At 38.7% G+C, this 11,122-nt stretch overlaps 1 protein-coding gene across 1 annotated transcript; it reads right to left on the bottom strand.

Moving 5' to 3' along the window:
- Positions 1-7,981, bottom strand: cnpy3 (canopy FGF signaling regulator 3). Its single transcript, XM_044341014.1, has 6 exons — positions 7,729-7,981; positions 6,379-6,505; positions 5,018-5,114; positions 3,691-3,813; positions 2,509-2,626; positions 1-2,259 (listed from the first exon to the last, which is right to left on the bottom strand). Exons 1-6 carry the CDS (start codon positions 7,829-7,831, stop codon positions 1,982-1,984), a joined length of 846 nt encoding a protein of 281 aa, XP_044196949.1. The 5' UTR covers positions 7,832-7,981; the 3' UTR covers positions 1-1,981.
- Positions 7,982-11,122: the final 3,141 nt, after the last annotated feature.

Consider the following 11,122-nt stretch of genomic DNA (forward strand, 5'->3'; position numbering starts at 1 on the left):
AGTTTTTCAAAGCTGTTTATTGATCCACTGATGTGTCAGCTCAAGGTTTCAAACAGCGACTCAAATCCAACACAGCCAGCGTTTTACTTCAGCATAAAAATCTGTAGAAACACACACACACACGCACACACTTGAGAAAAAATGCAAAAAAACACACACACACACACACAAACCTTCATCGTCGGCTCGGCAGTTTAACAAGCACACACACACACACACACAGACACCTGAAATAGCAGCTTTTGTACAGCACACACAAAGAAAACAAACAAAAGCATAAAACACATCACAGGAACACAAATCTAACATTTTAACGAGGTACCTCATGTTGTGTTTACTCATTAAAGGGGAATTTCACTGAAACCTTTAAAAAAAAGAAAGCTGAAAATACAATAATCTAATCTGCTGAGATGTTAAAACATCTGATTTCTGAACAGTCAGTTTCTCATACTGATAGAAAACACTGAGAAATATCATAATATTTCAAATATCACACAGAAAAGCAAATCTATAGAAGAACGTTGACTGTCCATCAACTCATTCTGAGCATCTTTAAAGATCTTTAAAGTGTATTAAATCAAAACAGATTATTGATAATGTACCGATTATCAGGTGGAATGAATATTTCTGTAAATACGAGGTTTTTAAAACACCAGAGATGTGAAGAAAAAACACATAAATTCACATTATAAAGGAGAAACAGCATGAGCCACACTTCAAATTACATTGACATAAAGACACAATGAAATAATAATAAAAACAAGCATCAACTCAAACTAACATTGTCCAACAGCTGATGGACACTTCAGGAATCCAGTGTTGGTGTTTTTAGGGCTGCAACTTATCATTTTTCAATTAATAAATTAATATTTTATTCTACAAAACATCAACAAATAATAAAAAAAATGCCCTTCATTGTCTCCCAGAACTCCAGATGAAGTCTTTACATTGATTGTTTTGTTTGACCAACAGTCCAAAACACAAAGAAATTCAATTAACAATTAAATAAAAGCGAGAAAAGCAGCAAATATATTAGCAAGATACCGTTTTTGCTTGATAAATGATTCATGATTCATCCAAATTGTTTTGAAGCGTGTTTACAGTTGTAGCGACGTCATTGTGTTCCCAGATGTTTGCAGTTAACTGGAAGCGTTTAGTGATATTATAACCAATAGAAACACGGCATTAAAGTATTAAAATAACATCCAGGTTGTAATAAAGCAGAATTATCCTTTAAAGCAGAGACAATGTTAGTAAGGGTGCCTGCAAGTTCAAATCAACATTAGTTTGAATTCCAGCTGAAATGGAGGTGAAAATGTCAAATGACCAAACACGTTAGTTTGGATTATGGGTTCTTAAAAAAGGTCTTTGCACGCCAAGTTTGTTTTTTTCCGTCCGAAATTGTTGCACGTTAAAAAAAATAAATACGACACCACTTTGTGTCGATCACGTTTATTATGCACCGACTCCGAAAGTTTCATCCGTCGTTAAAGTTTTCGGAGCAGGTTTGATTTTCTGCGTTTACAGAGTTGTTTGACCGCTCAGAGCCACCGTACACGCAAACGACACAGCCTGGAAACACTGATACCGTCAGCTCCAGCAGAGACTGTGTGGTTCTTTCTTTTTCTTTCAAGAAATTTAGATGAAAAATCATGCTCACTGCTTGACGACTCCGTTTTGCTTTGTATTGCGAATTTTCGAATATAGTAATAAAACGTATCGGACTCAGTGTGAAAGGTTTCTGTGCGTAATGATTTTTGTTGGATGACGGGATTAAAAAAACGGACTCGGTGTGCAAAGACCTCAAATCTTAAAACACTAAGAACCTGCAACAAGCTCAGACCGTCCAAAAATAAACTAAAACGAAGACTTTTAAAAAACGGCGTGTAACAGTACGAGAGCTCATCTCAACCTCAACAAGCTGCTTTTTACTAAGAGTTTAGTTTCGTCTAGTAGAGCTGATCCAGGTCCGGACCGGGACTCACAGCTCCGTCTTCTGCCCGGACAGAAGCACCTGCGGCTGGATCTCCTCGTCCGAAGACATCCCTCCGTCCATCTTCTCCGCCGGAGCCTTTCCCTTTTTCTTCTTCTTCACTTTCTTCTCCTTCTTCTTCTTGGTCGTCTTCTCTCCCTCCGAGCTGCCATCTCCTCCGTCCGCTCCCTTCTTCCCGCCCTTCTTCTTTTTCTTCTTCTTCTTGTCCTCCGCGATGGCTGCCGGGTCTCCCTTCTTCTTTGCGGACCACTCTTCTTTCAGGCAGGCTGGACGGAGGAGAGAGGAGAGAGAGGGAAGAGAACGTGATGAAAAGCATGTGATGGAATGAGAAGGAGGGAGGGACAAAAGAGAAGAAGAAGGCGAAAATACACACAAAAAAAAACAGGAAATAGAAAATAAATAAACAAAAACAGAGAAAAGGAAAATAAGGCAATGGACAGGAAATGATGGAGAGACACGACATGATGGGAAAGAGGGACATTATGTGTGTGTGTGTGTGTGTGTGTGTGTGTTACCTGCGTCTTGTCCTTTGAGAACGTGTTTCTCACACAGATATGTGGTGAAGTCTTCCTCTTGGTTTCCTTTGTACCAGTCCTCAATCACGTCCTCATACTGCTCCACCAACACATCACACTGACACACACACACATTTTAGTAAATTAACAATGAATATTAAGTACTTAAAAGTTTTGTTGGTTGTTTTGTGACTATGTTAAAATCACCAAATAACATTTTTTTGCCTCAAGGGGTTCACAGTTAACTCGGCAGCGACACATTTCTCTGTTTTGTATTTCTCTGTTTAGCATCTTCAGGTTATGCTAACCCATTGTTGCTAACTTTGGAGCTAACCCCCTTTACTTTTCCAGCATTTGGGGAAACAACAGACGTGACTTTTTAGCATTTATTAACCGACACACCGTTGTCTGTACTGTACTGACAACTTACTGCTAATCTTTTCCTCTGCCCCGTCACTTCTCTGTCCCTCGCTCTTTCCTGCTCGCTACGCAAACATACTCCTTAACGGAGCAACGCTACCAGTGGTTTCCCAGGCAACGGCAGAGGTTGACTCACGTACCGGAACAGCGCTGCACAGAGACTCCCAAACGCTGTCGATTTCCGAATGAATGAATAGTCATTCGGAAATGAAATATTAAAAAATATTTTTTTTTGGCCTGGCGGGGGTTCTCGTTGTGTCATCATGGAGAAACACAGATTCAGTAAACGTTCAGTAAACGTTAAGGACAGTTAGACCCAACAGTCTCCGTTAGGTTGGGCGAGTTCAAAGTTGTGAAAACAACGGGGGTGTTTTGAATACACCCCCCGTTGTTTTCACAGGTAATTTGTTAGTCTGTCCCTCCCGCCGCAGGAAATAATGGATTAATCCTGGAAAGCTGTTGATGTAGCACTTTTGTCCTTATGAAAATAACACGGAGATTATTCGACCAATGAGAATTTAGTCGGACGAGAGCATATCGACCAACTAATCGACCAGTCGACCAGCAGACTACAGCCCTAATACTTTAGTATTTGTTTGCTTTTTCTTTGTAATTGCTAATTATGTGAAGTGCACATAACAGTGATGATTTTAAGTGGAACAAGTTAAACCCTCAGAGTCAGTATAAAACCATTTTGATATAAAAAATATATCTAAATATTTAGTCAGGTGTGTTTATTTGATCTCAGTACATTAAGAGCACCTGTTTCTTCAGGTCGGCCACTTCTGCTGAAGTCTCGTTCCACAGCTCGAAGGGAATATCCATCACCACGTTCACTCCTTTATTCACCAAACCATGAAGGGTGGAGAAGGTCTCTGACATGCCCTGAACACACACACACACACACACACACACACACACACACACACACACACACACACACACACACACACACAATAATAGTGAGAAAAAAAGTCGGACACAAACTTTCCTGGAACTTGTACAATCTGGCTTTTCATTTATAAATATTTTTAACAGCAGATGTTAATCAAATTCAAGCTGTTTGTCATGACGACCAGCAGCATCTGTAAACATCTGCAAACATGTGTAACTGTTGACACTGAGTCATAAAGTTATAAAGATCTCTCAGATGAGCAGAAACAAACATTCGGAGCTGTGGGTCACTTTATTCTCATAATAATGTAATGTGACTTTTAATGATCATATTGTTTAATGTTGTTACTTGATGTTTTGGGGAGGGTTCAGTAGAGTTTTTAGAGCTTCTGACTGAAAACAGCTGCTCGCTGCATGTGAAGAGGAAGCTGATTGTTCTACGATGCTTCCAAATAAAACCCCTCAGACACCGTAGACTTCCTACACACACACATTTTCTTCTTCTTCTTCTTCTTACAGTAAGATGATTTTACCTGTAGGCCTCTCGTACAAATGTTTGAATATGTTATGTAAATGTGTCTCTATGGCAACTTCACGTCAAGTTCAAATCAAAGAAAATTATTCATATGAACTCAAAGTATCAAAACAACAAAACGTAATATAGATAATCAACAAACTAAGAAGCGTTTAAGCTCTCGCTGCACCACACGTACACCACGTCTTAGCTGGTATCAGCTGGTCTCAGCCAATCAACTACGGCCAAACTATGCTCAAAAAAAATAAACAAAACAAAAGAAAAACCAGCTCCAACACGGATGAGAGTCAGTAAATATTTACTTATAAATCACTTTCCATAGTAACAACAAGATTTATATTTACAAAACAGAAATAATATCAACAAAATACATTTTACAAAACAGCAAAGTTGTTCTTTGTGGCTTCATCACTTTGACGTCGTCCACATTAAACTTTCAGCCTTACTCTCCTCCAACTCATCACTACCACACAACTTTCACATTACAAATAAAAATATTGATTATAGCTGCTTTAATATTTTGGACCATGTTGAACAAAGAGTTTTAATAGATCTATAAATAACTCATATCAGATCAAACTTTGCTAAAATGTAACTTTGCTCATTAAACTGCAGTTAAACAGCTTACAGACAAAAACAGACACACAGTGACAGACTGACCTTGGCGAAGCGGTTACTGCCGGTTCTCTCTTTGTGCAGATTATATTCCAGCAGCCTCTGACACACATTTTCTACAACCTCGATGAATCTGAGGTCTCTGAGGAGAGAGAGAGAGAGAGAGAGAGAGAGAGAGAGAGAGAGAGAGAGGAGAGAGAGAGAGATTCAGAGTAAGTGCAGGTTTCAGATCAAACCTTGAACGTGTTTGTGACGGACTCTGAGCCGAGTTCAAGTGTTCTGCTGGACGATGAGTCCGGATCAGTGAACATCAGAGAGCTGGTGAACTCTGACTCGGTCCTGAGGATAAAAGGCGGTTTCATGATGTTTATCCAGCGTGTTCCTGTTGAACGCTGTCAGCACTACATGTGACTCTGAGCCAAAACGTCTCACTCTGTGCTGTTACACATCCAAATATATATTGCAATACAATAGAAAAGGATGAAACGTCAGTCCTGACTGGTTCTACACAAAAAGCTGAATGTGTAGTTCAGTCTTACATAATGAGAGGTGACAGTTGATATAATGGACAGAATTTGATGACAGACAGAAGGATTAAACTGTGTTAGATTCACGTTATATAACAGCTGAAGAGCAAAAACAAATGTGTCTACTAGCACAGTGGATTTTAGATATTTTAAGTGTATGCCAATCATTTAGATTGCACTCCTATAATACAAAAAAACACTGAGAAAAAAGGAAAAGGAGCCGTCAGATGCAGAAAAAAAGGCTTGAACCAGCATCTTATCTGGATTTCTAAGTTTAGCGTTCTTCCTCTGCAACATCAAGAGGAACTTTAAAAAAAAAAAAAAAAAAGGACTAAATCGAAGCAGCAGATGCAGAAATATCATCTTTTTTTACTCCATACATTCAGCTCTAACCCTTCCATGTCAAACTCTGGAGCCTACGTTACCCACAATGCCATTTTTTTTAGCTCTATCTGGAGCAACAAAAAGCTTTATTCAACTTTTTTCCCCCCATGTATGCAGTAGAGCTCCTTCAGTCCGGTGGAGTGCTGCCCTTTAATGCTCTTTTACAGAGTTGAAGAATACTTGAGACTCAAAGACGCGCTGGAATCTCTGGAGTTCTTTTATCACTTGAACAGCAGTTCAACGGCTTCCTTGTTCTATAATGAGAACCTCCACAGGAACTGAACTTGACCGAGTTCCTGTCCCCGCTGCCTCAACGAGCAAGTGAGTGAGAGACTGAAAAAGATCCAGAATCATACCAGCAAACTCTCTCACACTCAGCAGGGTTGGAGGTTTCGTTTCTGCTGTTATGCTGTCACATTTGTGAGTGAAATTACCCCCAAAATAAAGAGACTTAATATAAAACATCTCCCCACATATATACACACACACACTTACGACTTGACGTATTTGATTGGCGGCGCTCCCTTGCTGTCTATGAAGCGGTAGTTCCTGTCGATGACCTCCTTCGTCTTCCCCGTTTCATCGAACGCCGACTTCATCTCGATACTGACGAACTTACAGACTGAAAATAGAGAGAAACAGTTGAAGTTCTTCTGATCTGAACACTTATAAATATATTTCCTTTATCAAATACTAATCCTGAAACTTCTAATCCTAAATTATTTGCCTTTTTAAGTTTACAGACACATGGTGAAATGTGCAAAAAGTTGAGCATCCCTACAGAAGGCCAGTGTTGATATTAAAAGGTGTTTTGACCTCATTAAGCCCTGCAGTGGTTCCAGGATGTTCTGTCATTAATCTACTGAGCCCTCTGACAGGTGACACCGTTCTCCAACCCTGAAATAACCTTTAAAGACCTTTAAAACTACCTTTGAGTCCTGTTCTAGTCCAGATACTCACTGCAGCTGGACCTGACCTCACAGTGTATCTGCTCAGGATAAAGTAAAGTGGCTCAGTTGATCTGAACGCCACCATCATCATCATCATCATCATCATCGTTTATCTAGTTGACTGGTCTAGTGCCCAACACCCACTAAAGCTTAATGCAACCCTCCAAAACAAGCTACGTTCACCTCTATCTATCACATCATTATTTGACATCAGCTCACAACATGTTAAACTATAGAAGATAAAAATGCACCAATATCCACCTGACCAGTTCTATTACTTCTGTTCTATTTACTCTTTATATTTGAGTTAGTTTATTGAGTTATTGTATATAATTCATCCTTTAATTGTTTCTTTTACCTCATTGTTGGCTGCTGTAACAGTTTCATTCAACTCTGGGATTAATAGAGTATCTTTCGATCCATTAATGAATTAGAAATAAAAGCTTTATCCAGTTAAACAAAGTAATCGGGCCTCAAGCAGAAGCTTTTTAGAGGATATTGTTGAGATCTATGATTAGATATACACATAAATTAGACAACGAGCCCCCATTTAATAAGATTTTGTCCCAGGATCCTATCTAGATATATAAAAAATGAGCAAATACCATGAGCAAAATTGTCACAGATTCTGTCATTATGTTACTTATAATGAAAATAAATGATTCTCCTTTTTGCTGGGGACCCCTTGAAGGTCCCCGTACCCCACTTTGAGACCCACTACTCTAACACACATGTAAACAGAGGTTAGTCTGACAAACAGCCTCGGGCCTCGTCTCACTGTGAGACACCACAAAGTAAAATTACAGTAAAATATCTGTTTCTCCCTCTCTTGTGGACCTCTGAAGGTCCTCGGACCATGTCTTGAGAACCAGACGCTGCTAGCTGGAGCCGTTACCTTCACATTTGTTAGGAAGATGAACCCAGTCGTCGTCCGCTCCTTTCTGAGCCGCTCCGGCCCACGAAATTATCAAGAAAAACGAGCACGCTGCTAAAATCATGTCGTCGACTCCGTCTGACTCTTTATCTGATTAGAAGTGTCGTTTTGTACTCTTAAGAGGCAGCAAATGAGCGTTTTCTTCCCGTTTTCACATCCTCCTGTGGTTCATCACAGCTGCAAATATCTAAAAGTACTCACTTCCGCTTTGGGCGAGACGCACTCTCGCTACGGACCAATCAGAGAGGTAGAAGTGGCAGCAGCTGGACCAATCAGAGGCAGAGGAGGGTCAGAGAGGAAGAAAATCTAAAGCGCCTGTATTATGATGCAGGTAAAAGGAACTGAAACTTTCATTCATTTACTAAGTAGACATGTTAAAACAACAGTATGAACAGCTGTTTAAAGGTTGACATGAACCCTAAACAACCAGGTAAATCATAATATTATAACAACATATTGAAAAATAAATTAACTATAATGATTCTTATTAAGAGAAAATATCCTAAACAGCATTTTCATACTGTCAATAATGATACTATTATATCAGCTATTAGGGACTGGACTAAAGTTATTAGGGGGTGAGTGGGGGTCAGAAAACAAAGAGAATTATGTATTTATTTTTCCTTTTACTACAGGAGGTGTAATCTAAATTTTTGGGAAAGCAGTATATAATTTAAACCTTCCCTTGTGAGATGTATTGCATGGAAGTCGGGGCTGGATGACAAAAATTGTGCAGTAAACAACCTCAGCAGCATTTTGGCAACTGCTAATCCCACTTCTAATATGTAATTTGGTGACTATGAGAAAATTATTGTTTTTATTAACATTTCATGTTTAAATATGAAAACACTATCTTGATTTCTTTATGTTCTTTCAATTGTGAAATGAATTAAACCAATCAATATGGGGGAAGGTGTTGCAATTTTTCTCTTAGTCAAGGGGAGAAAACATTAATAATGCTGAGGAGGCCTTGCATTTTTAAAAAAAGTGAAAAATGATTCACCCAAAAAATCTTGCCCAGTCCCCTAGGTAGTTATGGTTATTTTTATTCCTGTACAAAAAAGAAAACAAACATTTCACAAAACTTCTGGTGCTTTCCAGGGTTTCATACTTCCTTTATTCATTCATCAGAGGCAGCACATAATTAACATCAACTCACCAGATTTAGCCAAAAGGCAACATTTCCACCTGCAGTCCCTGCATGTTCCATAACAGCATTTTTTAAATCAAACTTAAAATATGGTTAAAACATACTCAGATATCATGAATTATGTGTTTTTTACTGATTAACTCTTTATCAGTTAATATCTTTATATCTGACAGATTGTCTTGTTTCTTCAAGATTTTTAGGACAAACAGTTGTGATACATTTTCTCCAGTTTTTTGAGGTGTTTTAAATGTACAATATGTAATTTTCTGCCATTAGGGGTCTCTCAATCAAATTAATAACAAAAGACAGAGTTTGATGACATCATGAAGTAGTGTGGGGTCATGGGAGTTGTTGTCTTCATTGTTAAACCACCATAACCATCATCAGCTTCTCCCGTTCTCCCGATCATTCAGGAGGTTTTTACCAGGAACCACATTATCTGCAGAGGTCTCCTCCTCTCCAGAACAAATGATTAAAACTGGTAAAAACACTAAATAAAGCAGTTTCTCAGTAAAAATCAGTGTTTCTCTGATGCTGTTCGGTGGACACAGGAAGCTGCTAGCCGAGCTGCTGCTAACGTTTGCTCAGCTTGCTCCTCTGATAACTTAAGATCCAGATGTCCGATGACTAAAATCCTTCATCCAGTTAAAAGATATAGTTAAAAAACAACCAAGTTCTAGAAAGTGTATCATAAAAATGTGAGTTGAAACTGGATAAAAGTCAATTTATGACAGTTTCTGGCAGACAAACACACTGCTGAAACCAAATTAACCAAACCAAATTAAACGGACCATTACCTGGATTACAATCACAGATTTCTCTGGATTTGAACATTGTTGGAAACATTTGAGATAATGTAAGTACACAAGAGGTCAACTTTCACATTTTAATGTGGAAAAGTTACATATTGGGCCTTTAAGACATGTCAGGAATACGGGTTGAGTTCACCCAGCACATTTACATTGATATTTTTATAATGTCAAAGTGGATTAATGTGCATTAACGTGCACAAATAAACATATAAATAAATAAATAAATCAACTTGAAACTTACAGTAGACTAGAAAGTGGGCAAAGCCTTTAGTAACGAGTGGTTCCTCTTCTCTGCTGATTATCTTTGGACTCAGTTGTCTTGTAATCTTCAGTTTCATCCAACAGAGGGAGCCAAGCACATACCTAAAGCTCAGTAAATTACTAGATATTATGCAACATTGAACTGACAACAAATGCTCAGCAATCCCATCTATCTATCTATCTATTGATCTATCTATCCATCTATCTATCTCTGGAAATATCATCTGCATATGCTTTCTTGGGTTATTGACAGAGTGAATCAGTAACAGCTCTCTGTTGCTCTGCCACAACCTTTCACCTCTGACCTTCATATGTGTGGAAATAATAGGGACTATACAGGGATCAATTTATATTAGCTCATTACCCCCTTTGTGTGTCGTGTCAGCATTATCTGCTCAGAGAAACGTACAGTTATCACATTCTTGATATGCCAACGGTGACGCATACGCTGACATTTGATTGGTTCGGGGTCACTGAACATGATTATTTAGCCAATAGCCCGGGACCAGCTGCACGCCACATGCAAATAAGCGTGAGTGAGTGTTTATACGTGTGAAAGGTTGATAGTGAAGGTGAAAAAACTCTACCACAGCAGGATTATACAAAAAACAGGAGAATTTTTACATTTTAAAATGACATTTATTAATAGTACCTACAGTAATACTTGATATATAATTACCTACAATACACACAGAAAAGAAATTATGGTGTAATTACTAGGGGTGTGCCCGAATACAAATACATTATTCAGCAAAGCACAAATAGTGGGTCTTATACGAATATTTGTTTCATTCAAATATTTAAAAAATGATTTGTTGGGGGTGTTCCCCAGAGATAAAGCTGAGCTACTGACACAAGCAAAGTGTTCCCAAGAGACTCTCCATCACCTGTTGTTCCCCTTCTCCTTTCCACAAAGTTAGGTTGTAAAACATAGGCAATAAATGAAAAGTGCAAAGCAATAATCACCTTTGAAGTTCCTCCCTACACATTGCACAGTGTGCTGTCTCTGTGTTATGGGTGTATAAATAGGTAGAGGTCTGTCTGCATGAGGTGATGAGTAAAGTTTTAGCTCAGTAGCAGTCGTCTATGATCTGGGAGACTCCAGTTCAAGACCCGATGTGGGGACCTCCTT

Source organism: Thunnus albacares, chromosome 22 (genome assembly GCF_914725855.1).
Source record: "Thunnus albacares chromosome 22, fThuAlb1.1, whole genome shotgun sequence".
Classification (NCBI taxonomy): domain Eukaryota; kingdom Metazoa; phylum Chordata; class Actinopteri; order Scombriformes; family Scombridae; genus Thunnus; species Thunnus albacares.

What these genes read in the sequence shown, in the direction of transcription:
- cnpy3 (XM_044341014.1), bottom strand. Translation starts at nt 7,831, where the DNA reads ATGATTTTAGCAGCGTGCTCGTTTTTCTTGATAATTTCGTGGGCCGGA. An exon ending in CCAATCAAATACGTCAAGTC is followed by an intron (nt 5,115 to 6,378) that starts GTAAGTGTGTGT and finishes CTCTCTCCTCAG; the next exon opens with AGACCTCAGATTCATCGAGG. An exon ending in GCAGTAACCGCTTCGCCAAG is followed by an intron (nt 3,814 to 5,017) that starts GTCAGTCTGTCA and finishes GTGTGTGTTCAG; the next exon opens with GGCATGTCAGAGACCTTCTC.